This window comes from Leptonotus elevatus, chromosome 2, assembly GCF_054856555.1.
Source record: "Leptonotus elevatus isolate MCC_2025b chromosome 2, RoL_Lele_1.0, whole genome shotgun sequence".
In the NCBI taxonomy this organism is placed as follows: Eukaryota; Metazoa; Chordata; class Actinopteri; order Syngnathiformes; family Syngnathidae; genus Leptonotus; species Leptonotus elevatus.
In genome coordinates, this window is record NC_141240.1 from 19,116,778 (window position 1) to 19,139,745 (window position 22,968).

At 39.0% G+C, this 22,968-nt stretch overlaps 1 protein-coding gene across 5 annotated transcripts in view; it reads right to left on the reverse strand.

Moving 5' to 3' along the window:
• The window catches only part of gpr153 (G protein-coupled receptor 153), a 34,789-nt gene that overhangs the window by 6,918 nt on the left and 4,903 nt on the right, over positions 1–22,968 (reverse strand). For 4 of the 5 annotated variants that reach the window (XR_015094072.1, XM_086068622.1, XM_086068620.1 and 1 more), the window contains 4 exons: positions 15,926–16,520; positions 8,834–9,263; positions 3,367–3,556; positions 1,353–1,537 (listed from right to left, as the gene is read on the reverse strand). Coding sequence is in view for 4 of the 5 variants with exons in the window: in XM_086068622.1 (XP_085924748.1) it covers positions 1,353–1,537; positions 3,367–3,556; positions 8,834–9,263; positions 15,926–16,278 (1,158 nt within the window). In the remaining variant the exon portion in view is untranslated. Of the gene's footprint in view, positions 1–1,352; positions 1,538–3,366; positions 3,557–8,833; positions 9,264–14,716; positions 14,911–15,925; positions 16,521–22,968 lie in introns of those variants that run through there. The other variant, XM_086068623.1, reaches the window with a different exon arrangement.

Here is a 22,968-nt window from a genome sequence, read left to right on the forward strand (position 1 = left end):
ATGCATTTGTAAAAATGAAAAGTCAAAATGAAGAAGAAAAAAAAGTAAGAGTAACTTTTCTCTCAAGTTACATCATCAAGTCTTCCAGGCCAGGCTCAGCCAGTCAATTTCATCAGTTCTCGTTTGCCCGACATATTGCTTAAGAGTGACTCTGATGTATTATACAAGGCCAGAATTACAGGTTTGCCTAAATAATTTATTATGAAATTCCAAAAATGATGATCAGGGTTTGTTGAGTTGCCCTAGAAGGCTGTATGACATCTGAAAAGCAGCGTGGATTGTTTTTATACACCACCATCATTCACTTGAAATAAAACAGCCAAAATGTGATATGAATATGGCATTTGATAGACATTTATGCACAATATATCTTATTTCTCGTTGCTGATAAGTAAGTCACGTCGAAGTTGATTAAGCAATGACGGCATTGATTTTTTTTCAGCACAATACAGCCATCTCCAACTTTTTTTTGTTGCTGGCCAGCAGTTTTATATAAAAACATATTTGAACGGAAAGGCTCAGAATCATGACAATAAATGATTAACAATACAACTCACCATTATGCTCATTAAAGTATAGGACACCTGTACATGTTCCCCTTTAATGAACCGGAAAATGAATAATTTCTCTGTTTCTCTATTTAAATTGTGATTTTATTGTACTTCATGATTCTCTTCCACAATTGGTTAATTTTTGTTCAATGGGACATGCACAGACGAATGAAGAAATTGTTGGCCGGACCTTGTGCTGCTGTTATAGTCACAGGTAATGGCAGACAGGCAGGTCAAAGGCCATCTCCAAATTGGCAATGCCATTAAAACGTGATTAGCAACTTCACTGACTCGTTGGCTCAAATCCTAAATGAGGTGGTCTTTGGATTGCTTCCTGTCGTTTTTCATTTACTCATCATAATGATGAAGTCAGATGGGAAGAATTATTTCACTGTACACTACTTCCTGAATGTTGAATGCCATACTTTAGTAAAACCGTTTAAACTAAAGCTAAAAGTGTTCACTTGAATCTCACCTTGATAGTTTTATTTCAAATAATTGTGGTGGTGCATAAAGGCAAATTGTCCAGAAACCTTTACACATACCGCGTCTTCACATTGTGCTGATGTGCGTGCCAATGGCCTTAATTAGCAAACATTTGACAGCCAGGATACATTTTGGTCAGAATCAGGTAGAAAGCAAAAAGACACACACACACAAATCACATGGCACATCTGATAGCATCACAATGTCTGTTAAGGGCCACAATGCCATTTGACCATGCACATTAGCAATGAAGTGTCATTCAAAAGAGGTCATGTGATCAAGTAAAAAGAAAAGAAAATCAATAAAAGAATATACCTGCAAATACTGCATTTTATCTTCCTGCTGTTCCCTCACTGGATACCCTTGCGGGACCCCCCTTTCTAAGGTTGAGAACTCATACTGGGCATTACGGTCTACGGTCACGATTTCAGGCGCTGAGCTATAGTCATATGGTCTGTCATATATTAAGTCGACATGAATTCCTCCATCTTGGCTGTTTTCTACAAAGTGCAGAAAAGCACGAGCGTCAGGGTTAGATAGCAACGGACTCACAAGACAGACACACAGACAGACGAATAGATAATAGAGACAAGTTCAATTGCTTTCTGATTTGGTTTGCCTCTTGCTTTGACTTTGTCCTGCGAGACTAACTTTAAATCAAAATGACTTGCTCTTGAAATGCTTTTTGAATGCAGAAATCAACAACAACAAAAACACCCTTCCATCTTCCCAATTAGAGCATTCAAGTTAATTTAGGATGTGTTGAGCTTGGCTGTAAAATGCTGCATTTGAGGGAAAACTGTGCCAAAGGGATGAACGATAGCAGATTTTTTGTTTTCTTTTTGCACAGGCAGGTGGGCATGCAAGTCAGCAGCTTAGAAGAAACAAAACAAAACAAAACAAAAAAACTGGAAACAATCCTTATACATACAACTGTGATGAGTTATACATGGCAAGCCCTCTGGAAAAAGAAAGCAGAGAACTGGAGGTGTTAATTATCACACAAAATATTAGCTACCCGGTGTTGTTACATGACCCAAAACGAGACAACATGCAGTTCTGACGGAGGACACCAGGGGGCTCAAAATGTTTGAAAGGTAAATGACAGGAAAAAAGGGCAGGGGGAAGGAGGATTGTGTGGGATGAAGATCCACTTCAAACATCAGACAAAATGCTAATAAGCATATGTTGTTAGTCCACACAATCGTGTCCAACAAAATTATAATACAATCCTATGACCGCAAGCCGATTTTGTTACAAAGTGTCAGTCCGACTATAAAACAAAAACAGAATAAACTCCATCTTAATTCAGTGTTGTATCCAGAAGAAAAAACGAAACAAAACGTGGGGCCTCTCTTTGTGACTTGAGGCTAATATGAGCATGATGGCATAAAAGTGCTTTTCTATTTCTCAGTTTTCATGTCCTTCCAAATAAATGGGCACCATTCATTTGATCGTCCTGTTGTTGTGGGCCAAAATAACTCATATTAAATGCAATGGAGTGAATAAAGTGCTGCGAGGTAAATATGGCAATCACTCACTTCTTTTTTTCTTTTCTTTTTTTTTTACATGGTGCTCATGTGCACGAGGAAGCAGATTACAGCAGTACTCACTAGCACATTCGGACCACATAGATGCTTAGTCATGAGATACTTTGTGGTCACATGATAATATCTGACCATTGATTTCATGGCGGGGAAAACACTATATATTTTAGTATTATAATTCATATTCAATATTTAGAATGGATTTATAGCGAAGCAGTATAATTAGCTTGATTGTCTTTGAATTGAATCGGAACAACAAAAAGGGAGACGGCTGAGTGCTGATGTAGCCTTAACATCTAACACATACTCACTTCCATTTCTACAATATCAAACTCCACTATATGCAAAGTAACTGCGCCTCTTCAGATATTTACCAGGAAAGTTAAATGCAAATTCTATGCATCACATGTTAATGATTATACTGTATCTGGATTTCATTCATTTCCATCCAATAAGCCCTAACTTAAAAGGCCACCGAGGAAGTGGACAGATAGCGAACACCTAAAATTAATTGACCAAACAATAAAACATTAGCAAAATAAAAACATTGGCTGACACAAACAATGAAAACAGTTTTGTGTCTATGTTAAAAAAAAATAATAATAAAAAATAAAAAATTCAGTGATCTACAATGAAGACATTGGACATGGTCCTAGGTTCAGGCCTTCAGAAACAGGACTCATCCACCACATTGACGTCTTTGGATCAAGGGAAGGGTGAAAAAGGATGCTGGGAAGGTGGGATGGGAGGTGGAAAGGACATCTGAATGTGGGGGGGCTTACCCTCGTCCACCTCGTCATTGGACATGATGGCCACGCACTTGTCCCACACCATGCGGATGTCGGCCCGATAGCGGTCGCAGGCCCACAGGAACATGGGCAGCAGGATGGACTGCACAATGGAGCACCAGAGCACACACAGAACCATCCAGTTGTAAGAGCGGTCGAACTTCAGACTGGCAAAGCTCACCACCTGTGCACAGCAAAACCAGAAGAAACACGCGACTTGACTATATGACTGTTGGAATGCATTTAAAAAATCCATCGTTTGTATTCAAAACATTAGTTAGTACATTTGCATCGCTTTTGGCATAATGAAAGCAATAAAACAGCCACTGATCACTAATTTATCAGATATTCCATCCACGCGTTTAAAAAAAAAATCCATCTCTGGGGGCAGCCATCTTGCCACTTGTCGTCGATTGACAATGACATCACAAAGGCTCAGCTTTGGAATGTCACGAGCATGACCAAATGCAGAAAACTCTGGCTTGAAATCCTACTTTGAACTCTATTGTGAGGAAAACCTAAGACTAACTAATTGAAAGCCCTGAGTTGAAACCCTAACCCTAGTTTAAATTCCTAATTTGAAACCTTTACCCTAATTCAAACCCCTAATTTGAAACCCCAACCGGGGGCATTCATACCCCTCAATCCCAGCTGTATTCCCCTTCAACATGCCACTTTTTTTGCGACGGACATTACCCGACAATTTTTTTGTCATCAAGGAGAAGGAGAAGTGCTGTGGATTTCCCCCTTCAGGTGGATGCCCACGGTCACCGCCCCATTGGCCGCCCTTGGAGACACGTCCAGCAATACACATGCTGACCCAGTATGCCAACTTCCAGCCACATTCCAAAAACATGCATGTCAAGTTCACTGAAGACTCTAAAGCGTCATTAAATCAATTTGCATCGTCTCATAGCAATCTTTCATCAATTACATACACTACTAGGACAATGCATCTCTATGCTTATTATCATGAGTGTTTATGACAAGGGCTATGAAGCCTGTATATGACATTACTCCCATTTATTGGGGTTTGAATAATACTATGGTGTTTCTCAGTGGGATCAGATGTGTATGATATATAACTTAACTTATTCAAATTGACATGACAAACACTTCATTTCAAAATATAGTGCTTGATCACAAACTCAGGCAATATAATATGTGCTATAAAAAAAAAAATTATTTTGAATCTTTATGGACCTTCCAAATGTAAAATCCAATTTTGCTCCCACCACAAATCTATTGCGGAGTGCGTGAATCATCACAAAAATGTAAATTAGCATCCGAGAACATTTATTTGTGTGTTTGTTCTTCCCTGCATTTAAATAGTTCATTATATTTGGTCAGGAGAGCAATTTTGTTGATTTTGTTCTGTCACTAAATATAAGCATCCATCACTTTGACCCCATCTATTTACATGCATCACATAATACCTTATACATTATATTCAAATTTCCTCAAACTAAATAAGGTTGCCGTGGCCGTACATAGAGTGCATTCCAAAATAGCAAACCAGAAGAATTCAATTGAACTCACACAAACTAACTTGCCAGCATCTTGAATCTTTCTGACCGCTAAATAGCAGCTGGGGTGCCCAAAGGAACGTGACATCTTCACTTGGCTTTGAGCAGCAGTGCCACAAATAATGAAGCATATTCTCTACTAGTCTCTACTTGTTATATATTCTATTCATATTTGGTAAAAATAAGGATAAACCTTTATTATCTAAATCGTTAAAAAAAAAAGTCAAAGTAAATCTTAAGAATGTGCATATAAAACGACATATCGTTATCCAGTCAAGTCAAGTCTAAAATAACAAATGCAAACAGTACATAAATAATAGTCAGATATCTGTAATAATCATTGAAAAATAGATACAACTCAGACATTTATTGCGCCGTCGTAGGCAAATGGCAACGGAGCCCACAGAAGGCGAGAAGCATAACCTGAAGGAATAATTGAAGATGATGATGACTATGAAAGCTAACTCATTGCTAATATGATTCTTTTTCAAGAAAGTATGCTTTATAGCCACTTAGATATTATTTTCAAGCAGTCATTTGCATCTTGTGTTTTTGTGCATCTTTTAAGCATTAAGCTGTACAGTGTCGTTTTGCGATATGTGCAGGAGCACTTCTTAGCAAGTGAAGTCATGTCAAGTAAACATGCCTGATGTGTACAAGCCTTGATTAAGAAATGTCTTTCGGTGACAAATGACTATAAAAAGATGGCTGCGCACAGAACAACCTAACTGAAGTAATGCTCGAATCCGTTCACGATACACACGCACACACACACAGACGTCTAAACCAGTGGTTCTCAACCTTTTTTATGTGACGTACCCCCAATGAAATGTTTTTTCAGCCAAGTACCCCCTAACCAGCGCAAAGCATTTCCGATTGAAAAAAAAAAGACTTAAAACCAAGGGCTGCACCATCAGTGTCTGATTTATTAAACTTTGGAACTCTATTTGTATTTATGTGGTTGGTCCCTTGAATTATTTATAAATAAATAAATAAATAAAAATTTAAAACAACGAAATATATAATTAATTTAATTATAAATAAATATGTGTGCACATAAAAAATATTATCAACATTACGTGTCCTCCTTTGGGATCATAATAAAGCTCTGTTCTAAAAAATAAATTATGAACTGAATTTTAAATAAAGTTTTCAAGTGATTGACAGGTCATTCTAGGTGGTACATGACAAGTTGGGTCGAACCATTCTGGTATGGGGGAGATGCTGGCTTTTTAGGATACTGAAATTGAATAGCCTACTAAATATAAAATTTATTTGTGAATATACATTTTTCTGATATATTTACATATGCTTTTTAAATATATTTTAAAATCTCACGTACCCGCATTTGTGAACCACTGGTCTACTCTAAACTATATAACAATAGCACATTTGACAAGCGAATCTCTCAAACAAGGCCCGGAACATTCTCTGAATGCAGGCTTACTGGTCTGGCTTTTTGTATCACATGTAAGCAGTCTTAAGCCGGCGACACGCTCTCAGTTCTGCCCGGAAACTCGATGAATTGACTTGTAAAAAATGAATGAGAGCCCGAGGCTGGAATTTGCAAGCCAAATGGTGACAGGCTGAAAGAAAGCCTTGCTCCTTCATTGGCTGACGAGGAGCTTCAAGGACTCGTGTTCCCAGGAAGTTGTGGATATAGTGACATTCTTGTTATTAAAGAGGGGAGACGACCCCTGCATTCTGAACCGAACTTAAACAAGCCCACTATGTGACTTCATGGAAACATACACATATCATCCACAAGCACAGAGCCTGGCCTACTTTCAGATGTGGCTGAGGAAGAACATTTAGGTTCATGTAAATAATAAAGCAGCATGGCGTGCTTCCACATCACCATCAGGGTGTTGTGTTCAATGATTAGCGCCTTGTTTGATGTCTTTCCAAGCAAAACTAAAACACTAAACAATGAGAAATGGAAATAGGGAAATTTCAACATCAAATCGTTATATCATCATTCCAGTCAGTTTTATTGGTTAGACAGTTGTCAAGATGGTCAACAGTTGTCAAGGAGAAAATGCTGTAAGGCAAAAGTGAAGTCAAAATTGTGAAACGCACCTCCGGTGGGTTACAACAGGAAACTCATTTCAAGTTTACTTCTAGAAAAAGGATCCCCAACACTATAATGCTTTCATACATACAGGATAGCCTAGCCTACTTTCAAATACAGTAATACTACAAATAATTCATGTTGAATAATTTCAAATAATACGACTTTCAAATACATTCATGTTGTCTATGTTTTTCTACCATTTAATTGAGGTTGATGTTATGGATATTTTGACATTTCTCCAAAAATACACACTTGTAGTCTTGACTGGAAGAAAATGGAGACTGGTGTAACGCGATGTGAAAATTGCTGCGTTGTTAAACTTAAATAACATTCTTAAATAAATTGTTTATACAAATAATCTTGGACTAAGCTCATCTTTCTTGATGGAAACGAAGCACTTGCCTCGACCTCGAAGTTTTTTGAGAAACGAGCGATCACTTGGCCAATTTTTTTTGTGTCTGTTTTGTTGACTTTTGTGTTGTTTTGATTGGATTCTGTTTTGTCATGTTTTGTCTTGCTCATTAGGTTTTCATCAGTCCCGTCCCTCGCGGCACCCTCCAGCCACTCATGTTTTGCCCAAGTGTGCCTCGTTGTCTCGTCATTTTGCTTGTATTTAGTGGTTTCTTTTAGTCTTGGTCGGTCCATTGTTTCAGGTGATATGAGGTCTGTCGTGTGTTTTTTGTATTGTTTTATTTTGTTTCTTTGATACCAGGAATTTTAATAATAATAATAATAATAATAATAATAATGCATTAGATTTATATAGCGCTTTTTTGGACACTCAAAGAGTGGTTGCATTCACACTGTGGTGGCGGTAAGCTACTTAACTCATTCACTGCCATTGACGCCTATAGTCGTAAATTTTTTTAAAACTATTTCTATTAGTTAAATTTTTTTTTCCACTTTTGTTAACAAGAATATGAAAACCTAAAAATGTTTATTGCACATTTAGAACATATATAAAATGTGTTATTAATCGTGAGTTAATTAGTGAAGTAATGCGATTAATTACAATAAAAAAAATTATCACCTGACACCCCAAAATTGTAATAATCTTTTCTTCATTTTTTTTCTAAAGATTTAAAAAAGAAAATATTAAAAATCAGGCGATTAAAATTTGTCGCATGATATATACAATAAAAAAAACATTCTAGGTTTTCATACTCTTGTTAACAAAGTGGAAACATTTTTTAAACTTATAGAAATAGTTTAAATGAATTTTTGACGTCTATCGCCGTCAATGGCAGTGAATGAGTTAAGTAGCCATAGATGCCCTGGGGCAGGCTGACGGAAGCGTGGCTGCCAGTGTGCGCCTAGTGTGCCCTAATTTTTAATAATCTTTTTCTTTTTGAAAAAAGATAATTAAAAAAAGAAAAAAGAAAATAAATGATTATTAAAAATTAGGTCGTCAGGCGATTACATTTTTTAATTGTAATTAATCAGATGACTTCAATAGTTAACTCGTGATTAATCACACATTTTATACCTGGTCTAAATGTACAATATTTTTTCCCCTAGGTTTTCATACTCTTGTTAACAAAAGTGGAAACAAATTTAAACTGATAGAAATAGTTCAAATTAATTTTTGACATCTATAGCCGTCAATGGCAGTGAATGAGTTAAGCTGGTTTGCCAACCAACTTCACAGAAAAAACACAGCCTTGACAATACATTAGGTAAAAATGTGCTTTCTGCTCACATTTTATGTTTCGAGGATGCACGGAGGGAATGTCTGTCTTTTTTTTAAACAGTACAATACTGCTGAGTGCAATTTTTTATAATTTTTTTATTATGCTGTTCTCAGTTTGGATGAAATGCATTTCCTTTCACTTCAACGGGGAACGATGATTTGCAAACTCACCAGTATGGGGAAGCCGGTGAGAAAGTCATAGATGAAGACAATGCCGCTGATCAGGTACGTGATCTGCAGCGATGTCTTGAGCGGTTCCGACCCATCGATGGAGGACCTGCGCTTGCCCTGAGCGTCCTCCACCACAATGGTGGGGACATTGAACTTGTTCTTGTCCGCTTTGTGGCCTGCCTGAATGGAGAAGGTCTGGAAGAGAGCAATGCCGATGCAGATCACACCCATAGTCACGCTACCGCCAATCAAGAGCAGGAAGCAAACCCCAAACCCCAGGCCGATCTCTGTCACAATAAATCGGCAGTCGGAGGTGTAGAAGCGGTCGATGGTGTCGTGCCAGCCCACTGCTGGAAGCGTGGACAGAATGAATGAGACCATCCAGATCCCCATTACTGTGTGCACCGCCTGCTTCTTAGTGTTGCTCAGCCTGGAAACACAAACATACAATTTAGTATAGGAAACGCAAGTAGCCCACCTTGCTTTGACTTGTAAGCCAAAATTCAAGATACCAGTACTAGATGGTGGCAGCAAACTCAACTCACTAGTGAACAATTCTTAAAAAAAAAAAAAACTGGCTTCAAGCTGTTTAATGCCGCTACCAGTGAAGAGTTTACGATTACGTAACATAAAACCATCAGAACTACATGTGTATTTAAAACAACCACATAACTTTGCCTTTAAATCCACTAGCTTAATGCTAACATATAATGATTAATGTCATTGATGGGCTAAAGCAAACACACAATATCATCATACTCACAGGCATATTTTCTTTATCCTCTGCAAAGAAAACCACATCTCCTATTACATACTATTATTTTAGACGTCATGCGAGTGTTTTGAATTAAGATTGTGGTCAATAAAAGAATTAAACACATCAAATACATAAAAAGTAAAGGCCCTGCTATATTTGCAGAAGTGTATCGACATTGTTTTAACATCACATGGAGAACCAGAACTGTAAAATTTCTCTGAACGGTCCCATAACACTTACATTGTATGGTGAAAAGGCAGTAAAAAAAAATTGGGAAGCAAATAGCGAGGGTTTACTGCATTTGTATATTTTACAAGTTGAGGGTTTTTTTTGGGGGGGGGGGGGGGGGTGGCAGGTTGTGGTAGAGATGTCTTTTTTGTGTGTGTGTGTGTGTGTGTGTGTGTGTGTGTGGTAAAGATGTCAACAGCGACACAGCTAACTTATTAGTGATAGTAAAGGAAACACGATCAAGAAGAAGCACCGCACTACCTATTACTTTTTTTTTTGACAGGATTATTGTAAAAGTAATACTGAGTACTGTGGCATCCTTGTAGTGTGGAAAACATGCTGAAAACACTGCACAGCCGTCTCTTAGATAAATTGAAGTTGAATGCTCGAGTGAAGTAAGAGCTCTTCACTGATGGCAAAAAAATTGTGTTTCACATCTTATGGTCAATTTGTCATCTGTGCAGAGGGATTTGGTGGTCCTCACATCTCCAAGTATATTGTTGCAGCCACATATTTTGCTAAATGTTTTTGTGTCCTTTGGCAATGGCTCTTTTCTCTCGCACACATACTGTATACCTGAAATACAACAGCGAGTGACGGATGTTCCTATTAAAGTCTGGACTTCAGCAATATAGGACAAAGTAGAAGTATGGGGAGTTATTATGACCACCTACAAACAAAATATGATGGAAACTGAAATTGAATCATAGATGTACATATATTACTCTGCAACTATCCATTGTTTCAGCCACCATTGAAGAAAGACAAAATGTTGGTCAAAATGTCGCTGGGAATGTTAGAATATTTCTTAGAGAGGCATTTGTCGCATAATAATATAATTTAAAAAATATATTTTTTTCCGTTATTATTTAACCAGTGTTGCCACAGTTACCTTGAAAAAGTAACATGGTTACTTTATTAATTACTTTTAAAAGTAACTTAGCTACTTTACTGTTTACTTGATTTTAAAAGTAACTAAAATTACAAGTTACTTTAAACGTTACATTCAGCAAATGCTGAGAATCCTGCTTAAGATAAAAATGACACGCCATTTTGCCACTTTACTGTATTGGAAGTTGATTTTAACAGTGACGTTCAAGAATAAAGATTGTTTTTATTAGAAATGACATAAAGGCAAAGGCAACCTTTTTTTGACTTAACATATGACCCCCCCCCCCCCCCCCCCCGCCCTCAATGTATTTCTCAACATAAATTGGCTACATGTTTTTTTGTTTTTTTTTAAGAAAGTCTTTCTATAGTGGAAAATATCTGGAAAGAAAGGGAAGGACTAATATTGAGATGATCAATAAATGACTGTTAATTAATAAATATAATTGAGTGTACAAGTGTGCTGCATTATTACAGAAAACACCACATACCTAATCACCAGAACGGGAATAAATGTTGCCTGTCTAATATTTCCACTTGCTAAAATCCTCTGAAAAAGCTACAAAACATCAACATCAATAAATATATACACAAACAAATCAAAATATTGTTGTTTCCATGTCCTAATCCATTTTTAAAGGATTATTTTACATACATGGTTGCAAAATGAAAGGCAGCAGTAGCTTCTGCAGCTTTGTGCGAAGGCACTGTGAGCAATAACGCTCGTCTTTCCTCAATATGCCTCCAGTTCCTATAGCCGAGAGATTACATCACTAAGCAGCTTGAATATGTTGCGTGAATGAGCGTTGCAAAGGGCAGTGAACGCTGTGAGAGAGCAGCAGCCCAACTACAAGGTTGAAATTCATTATTCAGGCCTTCAGTGTGTGTTAATGTCAGCGACAAGGCAGCCATGCTTGCTCAGCAGGGCAAATATGGAGGCATTAGAATGAAAAACGAACAGTATTTACATGGCGTCTTTGCAACACAACAACTGATGAATATTCAAATGAATTGGCGAGTACAATGCCGATCAGAAGGGAAGTGAAAGGTGGCACGAATGGGACAAAATATAATATAAGAGCTGTATCTGACATTATGCTAGCATCAATGTTCAGCTTCGATTAGCAGTCAGCAATTCCTAATTAATTTAACTATGTTTATTTTTGTGGTTCGCAATGTTATAAAACAGCCCTGTACAATTATGTGAGCTGTTCCTATTATGACTGGACAAGGTAACTAACATATTTATCGATACGTTGTACGATGGAAACCACTGTAAAGCAAATGAACTAACAAGTAGGGATGGGCGAGTATTTCATGGTATCGGTACTCGCGACGGTTATCGATACTGGTATTGGCCCTTGCTTGCTCTTGTGGCCATTTTGCAGTCAGAAACTGTCAAAAAGAACAAACGTTTTGTTCCGTCTCGTTCGTTTCCTGCGTCTCATTATGAGGTAACACTTGTTCAGTTCATTACTTCCGGCAGCGTCATTTGGGCGTGCGTTACTGAGAAGAAGTAAGTACTCTTGTTGTGAGTAATATCACCGATATCTGGAGTTCAATGTCTTATATGTATGTAGCTCACGTAACTTTGCCGTGTTTAATTGCCTCGTTTATGGTTGCCGCGTGCTTAATTGCCTCATTAACGTTGTGCTGCGGTGCTAAAAATAGAACGGTGCCATACAGTTACTAAAGGCTGAAATGGTTATTTTGCATTTATTGACCGCCACAGGGGGCTCCTGTAGAGAGCACATACTGTAAGTCTTCATTAAGCTCAACAATTTAAAGGGACACAAGTTCACAATGTGAAAAATCTACTTTTTGGAGCTTCTAGCCATGTTAACATACTAATTCTTTACCAAAAACAGGAACAAGTGGTGATTTCCTCCATTCGGCCCTCTATGAGAAATTCTACGTCATTCTGCTTTACAAGCATTAGCCGCTCCCAACCTGAGAAAACGAGCTGTTGGCACTTTTTGACGTCATCACTAGGTGCAGATCCACCCCCGCACCGCCTTTGCCGGAGTAAACGCACGCTCACTTTCTCTAAGACCTCCATTGGATATTGACAAAAGTAGCCTTTATCAGTAAACATTCTGTCCAAATCAATTCAAAGCAATCAATTATCCTTCAAATTTGCAAAACCAAAGTGCAATGACAATTGGCCGTCTTAAAACCCCTCTGGCTGATGCTTGTGTAAACGTTTGCGCTGCTAAACGTAGCTGAAAGAATGGTGTAGTAGTTAGTGTGCTTGCCCTGTAAGCAGCAGGTTGCCGGTTCGCAACCTAGAAAAGAGGTATCGAACATCCCAACTAACGACTAACATCCGTCTTTTTCCTACATGTCACTAAATGTTTGAGCCGCGAAAATGTAATGGCTGCAATTTTTGCCACACAGTCATCCTGGGACATTACATGCTGCGACGAGGTGCTAGCCACCAGCTATCCCGCAAGCTAACCGGATTCTTGGGGTTCCTCTTGGCCGGTGGGTGGGCAACGGGCACATTCAAACAAAGACACAGAGTTGTTCTGTGCCATCCAAGAGTGTCGGAATAGCTAGCTAACTTGCATGCTGTAGCAGAAATGGGCAGAGCGAAAATAAAAATACGCAAGTCGCAATTGCGCCGGACAACCACAGATGCGGCACTCCGTTCATATGTAGTGGGGCAGGAGGGAGTCGTGCCATTTTAGCCACGCCCAAAAATCCAGGACGACTGATATGGTGAACTCTTTCAAGCTATAACTGCACTATTTAGCACTAGCTCCATATAGTTCTGTCTTTTCACATATTTTCAGCAATTATCTTCAAACATACATAATACATTTAAAAATCTTGGTAGGTTTTTAAATGACTTTTCTGACTAAAACAAATACAACTTTTGTGCTGGGACTGATTTGGTTGTGCGGGTTGTACCTAATGTTGTGGCCAGTTTGCTATCACATCAGTATGTGAGTGTTATAGTGTTTGAGTGTTTGTCTCAACAGCGCTACCAAATTGGCCGGGCTAACTGTAAATGCATTAAGCACACTCATTCTTTGCTTCTCATCATCAGAGTGACAGGGAGATATCCTGATCATCATTACCACGTATCACAAAACCGCTTTGTGCACATCTCAACACACAATAAGCTTGTCGGTCTGCAAAACTCAATCCCAAGTTCATAGCGCATGTTAACCCCAAAATGAAAATGTAAATGATCATCATTTCACAGATGGTCTGCAGCAAAGCAAAGACATTTGAGGAGTGCCTCAAGGCGAGCTTTCATACATCTGCCCCAATAGCATAATAATTATATAAGAGCAAAAGGCTTCAATTTGAAGCAACTATCATTGCTAAAACACCACCCACAACAGACATCCTATGATAAACTATCTTGAGAAAATATGTAGTATAACAAATACCGGCCTAAACAAAATACACCCATACGGTCTGAAAAGTGACTAACATAAAAATCCCAATGTTATTGCAAAGCAAGCATCTATGTGTGAACAGCAGATGTCTTGGGAGTCTTGCAAGGCCAAATTGTGTTACTGCAAGATCATGTCTGGTAACGGGAATCTTTATTATTCAGTGTCACTTTGCTAATATCGCTTCTTGTCTGGAGCCAAATGTAGCTGAAAGCCAGAGCTGGCAGATGCTCCTTGTGGAATATTGTTACGCCGTGTGAGCTCTAACAGAAGCATTGGCTGCAGAGTAGTGTCACTTAATACAGACTGTGTACCCATCTGAGAAGGTTATTCTCAGGACTACAACGTTTTGCCATTCCCAAGTCTTTTTATGTGCTGGAGTTTGCGCATTTCCCAGCTACGCGTATTTACATAACGCTTTAAAATGGTAAGGTCACTATGGTAATTGCGTATGAATGATACGAGCAACACAAAAACTGGAGTAGATACAACAATAAATGTGAAGCCACATTTTTATGTAACTATATTAGCAGCGCCCCCCTTAAATGCGCCAACATAACAAGGCAACGCAGAACAAATCTAAAGTCCGAGTAACTCACTCACCATAACGTTAAATTAAGAGCCGCTCGCCATCTCGCATCATGCGTGGGAATCACCTGTAGCTGTAAGTCCATGCGCCTTTCTTTTTCTTCTTGGTCATAGGCTCCTGTAATGTCTCTCATGTTCCAAATATGTCTGTTTTTTTAAACTCATTTTGCTAACTTGTCGATTAGCATCAGCGCTACGCGACTGAGATAATTAGCATCTTGACATGCGTCATAAGTCCGTCGTAAACAGAGAGAATCCGGTCACTTTTCAAAATAAAATATTTTTTAAAGCCTTGACTAATCAATTAATCGAAAGTACAGTACGTTTTTTTATTCTTTCAACTGTGCAGCCCGGTCCAAATTGGCCTGGTGGTTGGGGACCTATTGTATTGTGTTAGCACCCGTTGCAGTGCAATTTTATGGACTGTACCCAACTGTAAAACAGGTTCAGGTAACATTCATGTTGAAATGCTCCCACTACGTTGGAATCATATACCATAGCTCTCCAAAGTATTTAGTTCCACCCTTGATTGATGAGGCGTACTTAGTTTTTGATGGTGTGTATAACATTTAAAGTACACAAAGACAACAGTAGAAATAAACTAGAGAATGACATTTTTGCAACTATAGCGTATAGATTCTGAATTGCTGTGTAATTAATTAAATGATTGGAATATTGAACTTAGTTAGAATGGTTTGAAGAATGACTAAATAGCTCTTAATTTGGGAATTTTGTTATGAATTTGGAGAATATTATAATAGCTCCATATATGTTGTGAATGAGCTGAACATTTTGATGTTGGAATGAGTTGTTTGGGATGTCATGGAAATGTAATTTTTTTTGTGTGACCATTTTTTTTATGTGAAAAAAAAAGAGCACAAGATGTACTGAATGAGCTGAAGAGGTTAAAGTTAGAATGTCAAAGATAAGGATTATTTTGTAGAATGGCTCATTCACTTGAATTTTTTATGTGGAAAAATGTACAATTGTGGGGAAACTATGCATTTTTTTTAAATGTGGAAAATAGTTTCCTAAATTACCCGAATTTGGGGAATATTTTAAATATTGATTAGTTTAAAGAAGTGGAATGGGCTTGTCAGCATTCTCATAACAAGACAAAACTGAGGCGCTAAAAGGCAACTTAAGAATTATAACTGGGAGGATTGCCCTTTTAGGTATCTAATAAAGTCATCTGAATCAGAACATGAATCATATGTGCCTCACCTGTAGTTGACAGGCCAGCGTACCATCCACATGCGGTGGTAAGAAAGCGATGTGACGGAGAAGCAAGTGACCAGCGTGAGGGTGTAGAAGGTGGACACAAACACCTTACACAAACCCTCGTTCCACTCGTAGTTGGAGTGCTGACGGCGCAGCGTTATGACGCAGTACATGGTGATGGGGATGGCCATGTTGAGGATGTGCGTCCCGGCCAGCGTGCAGATGAGGAACTCCAGCGGCTTCCACTTCTTCTGCTTGGCGCTGACGCTGAGGATGCTCCACGTGTTGGCCAGGATGGACACGCCCGAGCACACCAGCCAAGCCAACGTGTTGGCGTTGATGACGTCATCCACCATGTTGGAGAAGGGCGGGGCACAGCCTTGGGGGCCGCAATGAACTGTTGGCAAGAGCGGGCGCGCGCGAGGAGAAGGAGGAGGTGGTGACGGGCAGGAGGGGACGCAGGGCGTGGGACGAGGCAGGCATCCTACATGGGTGGGCGTGCACTCTCCATGGGAAGGCCACAGCGGGGCGAGGACACGGCGGCGGGGCGACGCAGTGGGAGGCAAGTGGGAGAGGCGGGCAGATCCGGGCCAATTGCCTGGGGATCAGAAACAGAGAGGGGGCGGTTATGCAATCAAATGCCATTATCCAATCCAATTGAAAATAATCCTTCATCAGACATAATCCTTCTTCCCAGTCAACTAATTACGTGAATCACCACACTTTATTGCAGTTAATACAGAAAGTCATTCATTGGTCGTGCTTCAGACACAAGAGTGATCAGTCAGCAGGGCTATTTTCAAAAGAGCCGCAAGCAACATCCAAGAATTAAACTGCCACTGCAGCAGTGCATATAGAAAGTCTACACACCCATTCGAATGCCAGGGTTTTGGGATATTTAAAAAAAATTGACGAATTCAATAATAAATAATTTTAAAACATGTTACACAATTAATGTGACCTAAAACCTAGTCTATTAAAAAATAAAAATAAAAAATCAGAGAGGGGAAGCGGTAATAAACAACTGGGATAATGTGGTTGAATAAGTATACACACCCTTTTATAACTGGGATGTATTATATCTGGCTGTATTCAGAATTAACATGCCGCATTCAAACTCATGTTGAATTGGTGTCAGCACACACGTGTCACAATTTAAAAGGCCTGTGATTAACTTAATTCTGTGAAAGCACCGCAGCAAAAAAGAAATTTGCGTTCCCCCCACCCCAACTCTCTATCTCGACAATAAATATAATAATTTTATATAAATATGTTGTTAGTGCACCTCTGCAGAGGAACTAATACTCCTTGCTCTCTCTCAGACAATGATAGTGTCACTGCCACCTACTGTAGGGGATGTGCAAGTACATTTTATTCTAGTACAGGAAAAAAAACACCCCCATTATCAAATTAATCAACAACTAGTTTTACCCCTTGGACCCATAGATGATTGCAGTGGACATGACATACTTGTTAATGCATAATTTGGATGATGTCAACACTTCTGGTTCATGATTGGATCCTAGCTAACCAATCACAATCGCAAGTTGATTTGCATGATATTCATGTAAAAACACGTTAGAGCCATACTATCCTGGTGTCCACTATAACAAATAAAAACATGAGAAAACTCCAATTTTCCCCCCTGTTCTTATGTGGGGTAAGAGTCAAAAATCAGTAAAAAATAAAATAAAATAAAAATGCTGCGGTTCTGAAGGGGTTAATAATCGAGTAATCCATTGGAGCCATTTTTTAATTACAATTTTTCCAAATCCTCTGATTTTAATTTTAATTGTTCACTGATTTCTGTAGTCTTTCATAAAAGACTGATTATCATCTTTGCTTAATCAAAATAAGACATTACAAAAAAATATTTTTACTTTGGAAAACAATGACTGAACCGGTAACATAGTACAACATCAATCCCCCTTCTTTTTTCAATCACTATATGAATACGAAGTACAAAATAACCATCAATCACTGGTTAATAAATAGTAATCAGGGAAAAAGTGATTTTGCAATACATTTTAACACAAAATTAAAATGAATCCAATAAGTCGATTAATCAATTGAATAGTTGATAGATTAATCAATTCTAAAAACATTCGATAGTGACTGCACTAATTGAAAGTGCTATTTGATCTAACGGGGGGAAAAATAAAATATTTGCTTGTGTTCATATGATTACAAACTGAGCATATTCTCATTTGCACATTTTTTTTTCACATATTGCAGCCTGTTAAAGCACAGCTAAATCACAGATAGTAAAGTGTTAATGAAAATAACTGTGAGCTACGGGTGTGAGTGGAGCTTAGCAAAATAGAATAAAATGTTGTCACAACAAGCTATAGACAATCGTGCACAAACTCTAAGTATGACTGCTGCCGAAGGTCTACTTTTACAACCCGATTTACTACACAACGCGAGCCAAAGCACCAGAAGATATACAGTACAATGATGTCCCTCCCTCTATGGGTGAAAAATGCTTGCCACACAGCCAGGGCATGTTGTCACATTCATTCTCTGTCTTTTGGCTTGTCCAAACACTCATGTGCTGCGGGCTGTGGGCAGCACCCCTGAGAGGGGACACTGAAAATGACCTCATCAGCATCATCACCACAACCAGTGTTTGCAGAAGGGAAGCATTGATGGTGTCGTGGTTCATTTTCCAGACTTCCATGCAGGCAGGCAGGCACTCTTGGTTCCTACTCAGTGACTGTGAGTGTTGTCTGTCTCAGGGTGCCCGATGATTAACTGGCAATCAGTCCAGGGTGTAGTCTACATTTGGGGGAGGGGGGTCATATAGCAGTTACAGTCTGTTGTTGCTTGAAAGACGAGAAGCACCAGTCAACAGATAATAGACACAAAAACTATCTATACTATCTCTCTATACTTAAAACAACATGAACTTCCAGTCCAGCAGTACTCATTCAGGATAGCAAATTGAGCACAATTGTGCAAATAATCAATCACAATTTGCTGCATCACACTGCAGTAACAGTTCACAAAATTACACACACCACAGCATCCACTTTTACAATTTGCCCAAAATACTGTGGCTCCAAATGGGAAATATTAAAGAAAAAGTGACTGCTCAACACCCACTATCAACACAAATTGAAATGATGTCATAGCTACATCAAATTGTATACATATAATTTTAGCAAACAAACACTCCGTAGTTGGATCACCCCAATTAACTTATCTAACAAAAACATTTCTCTCTGGTCAAGTATTTGAACTGCAAAGCTTAATTGAGCCTCAAAACAAACAGAAAATTGACATAGTTCAAACAAAAGATGAGATTAAAAACAAAACAAGCGACTCGACCCAATATTCACTATGGAGACAATCAAAGCAATCACACAGACCATGTTAAAAAACAACAACAATGACAAAGCATTCAATACATCAAACCAGGCAGGGGATGTAACAACCACACACAAAAAAAAAACCCTGCTTTGATCGAGGGGTCCCCAGGTGCTTGCGAGGGTCTGAGCTGCTTCAGCACAGCTTGATGCAGAAAATCTAACAAGCAGATACAGCAAAAGCATCAAAAAGTCCTCCGAGTTAAGGAATCTACGATGATGAGTTTTGTACGTTGCATCTCCTGTCAAAGAAACAGCACAGGAGACCACACACTTCCCAACCAGATACATTATATGACAAAGTATGTATATATGTATTGTCTTTTTATTTTGGCATGCAGAGGTGGCAAATGCTGGTCCAGAAAGTAAAAACCCTGCCACAGTTTGGCTTTAGCCCCTGATGCTAGCTAGCTAGCAGGTAAATGAGCACCATAGGAGCTAGCTAGGGAGCTAACTAGCTAGCACCTGGGACACTCAGAGATAGACTGTTGTGTGAAAAGCAAACGTGTGAACCACTACACAAGCATTGATAACTCTCGTCAACTATCTGCACTACAATTTCCTCTTAAATTATGTAGCAAATTAGCAATGATTGGGTACTTATTTGGTGGAGCTAGATACAATGCACACGGTGAACTGGTTGCCCGAAATGACACAAAAGGTGACTCATCCAGAGCTCGTCTTCTTGTAATGAACAACCGCATAGCAAGAAGAGAGAACGCAAAGTGCCGGATGTCGAAGTCATTAATGACATTGCGGGTGGCTGCTATGGCTGACACTTACTATTATCACACTGCTTGTAAACATCCTAAAAGCACTAACCACATTAGTGTTTACCACTCCAAAGTGTATGACTGATAGCAACGTGACTTCATGTCCTTACTTGGCTCATACAATGCCTTGTGTAGCAGCAGTGGAGCAAGAAGCAGAGCTTGAATTTAAAGTCTTGACTGATAGCCTTCTTTCTATAAGGGAAGTGCGCATCTCGACTGCATGGTGCATTATGGGTAGCAGGCGTAGTGCATTGTGGGTAGGCTAAACTACCATACGGTCATTGAAAATGAATTGGATCCAAAGGAATGAGCTCTGATTTCTAACATTTCAAACGCTGAAACGTTGCTGTTTTTTATGTAATGTATTGTAAACATGAATAGTATGTACCAGATCAGTGGTCTATTAGTAGAGTGCCTACCCTCAGACTTGAAGGTTGTGGGTTCAATTCCTAGCTAGGTCATGACTAAGAAAATGGGACCTGTTCCCTCCCTGCTTGACACTCCGGCTAAGTTATCCAACTGGAATAAAAAATAAAAAATACTCATGTATTTAAAAAAAAATGGTTCTATTTATTACAGCTTAAAAAAAGTCGATATTACTGGTTTTTAGTCTGAAAATACTATTTTCAAGACCGCAGTGGTTGATATGGGCCTATTATTATTTTCTTATTTTTCAAAATCTTACAGGTAAATTTAAGTAAAATTTTCTTGTTCTATTGGCAGATAATTTTGCTTATTTGAAGTATTAATTTTCTTATTTTACTATATTTTTCTTAACATTTCTACAGTCCTTTTTGCAGTGTAAGGTGTACAGTTACCCAAAGACTGTCACCACTAATCTCCGCCATTCAAATGACGGCTAGTTGGTAGCCTTGCTTCTTTTTTTTCTCCACGCATGCGCAAACGTAATGCGCACTTCGCTTATTTGAACTAACAGCTTGATCGCCCACAATTCCCTGGGCCTCCAAGCCAAATATTTTGCCGCCTCCAAGAAGGAGCACTGACAATTACAAGACTTTTCTCTCTCCAACTTCCAAGTGCTAAATGATAACAGAATCACTGAGAACAGACGATGGTGAAGAATGACTTCAGAGAAAAGTGGGGGAGGGGGTGTATAGAAAAATAGTCACGTGACATCTGGATATCTATCTCAGTGGAGATATCATTATGTTTGTTGTGTGCCATGTTGGTCATCTTGAGTACAGTTCACGCTATTACAGGAGTAAGTGTTTTTCCCCCACTTAAAAAAAAAACTGTCAGTATATTATAAATCGGAATGTGTAAACCTGACTTCACAGAGCCTGTCCATTTCGAAATGTTTTAAAAGACAATTAACATTACATTATGTTGCCAGCTGTAGGAAGATGAATTACCAGAGGCATTTTATGGCAGCAGAAGGGATAATTATCAACTATTTAAGAGTACACTGCAAAGATACTTCAATGTCGAGGAAGAAGGGTGGGATTGCAAGTTTTCATGTGGTGCACAATGCCACCCACATACACAGACACAGAAGGGCTCTCCTTCACAGGAGAAGGGATTAGGTCGGCCCTCGGAGGTCAGCACACAATCAATCTGGTGCTCATTAGCTTGTTATCAGAGTCCAGCAGAGGAGCCTTCATGCATAACCAATCATGCGCAGGACCGGCTTGTTAACCCACTGTCCCGCAAAGAGACTAACAGGGGCCGAGGGGCATGATTTTGAGAGGTTTGGGAGGAAAGACCTTCTTATTTAATCTGCCACCCAATTCAATTCTGCGTGATCACATTGCACCCATGATCTAAATTAGGCTCACAAGTAATTAAGCGCCATTAGGATTCTTATTAATTGTATCCGCCCTTTGAGACTCCAAACAAAGAATGTCACAACCAGCCAAACGACCCGCTTCTTTCCATGTACGCAAGTGACCCGCTTGCAAAACATGCTTCAGAAAAGCACGTACCTGAATTATGATCCTTCTTTAGCAGCTGGAGACACTTACTTGAGACTTGAGTCCCCTGGGCAAAGTGCTGTCATTTATGGTGTAATTTCTCCATGATGTCATCTTGTTATTTGGAGTAAAGGACATCCTGTCTTCCCCCTCTTGAGTGAAGGCAAAACACGTGTGGTTTGCTGTCTTATCCTTTTCAAAATAGCACAATGTGATCGAAAAGCTGCTTGTGTTCAGTTCTTATCGTTACGATGTTTCCACCATAATTTCCCCCCCACTAACCCTGACGTGGTTATAAAAATGCATGTTCAGTGTGAAAATGCCACAAATTAACATCATGACTTGGCAACAACCATCAGAGGTGCTGTTGAGTCAGTCTCAACTAGTTTGTTGGAAAAACAACCCCATTGGGAAGCTGAGCTACTTCCACACAAAACTTCACCACAACCGTGGTTTTGAAAAAGGCCTTCAGAACATCCCTTGTCCAAAGACAAAAAGGCAAGTGACTGAATGTACTTGCCTTTTGTATATATATGTAAATAGGCATGTAACAATAACGGCAATATCACAATATCGCAATATTAAAATTGCCACGATATCATTGTCATCCTGTCACAATATTAAAAGCAGTGCATCTGTTAAAAAGGCGATCTTTCATTTGTGAAGTTCCAGCACCCTCTGGCGGTTTGTTAATGAGTGCATTTTAATTCTAATTAGTCATGTTTTGGCCACTGCTGCGGTTATCATTCTTATAAATCAGTCATACCAGCAAATATTTTTCAACATCTCCATCAAAAAAAACACTTTTCACGTGCTTTGGCCAAACACAGCATTGAGAACTACATAGACCATGATGCTTTGCACCGATAAGCCAATAGGAGCACATGGCAATAAAATAAATGGCCAGGCCTATTTCTTTGTCACTACTGTTATTATGAACAAAATAATATTGTGCTTTTTTCCCCAAAATGAGT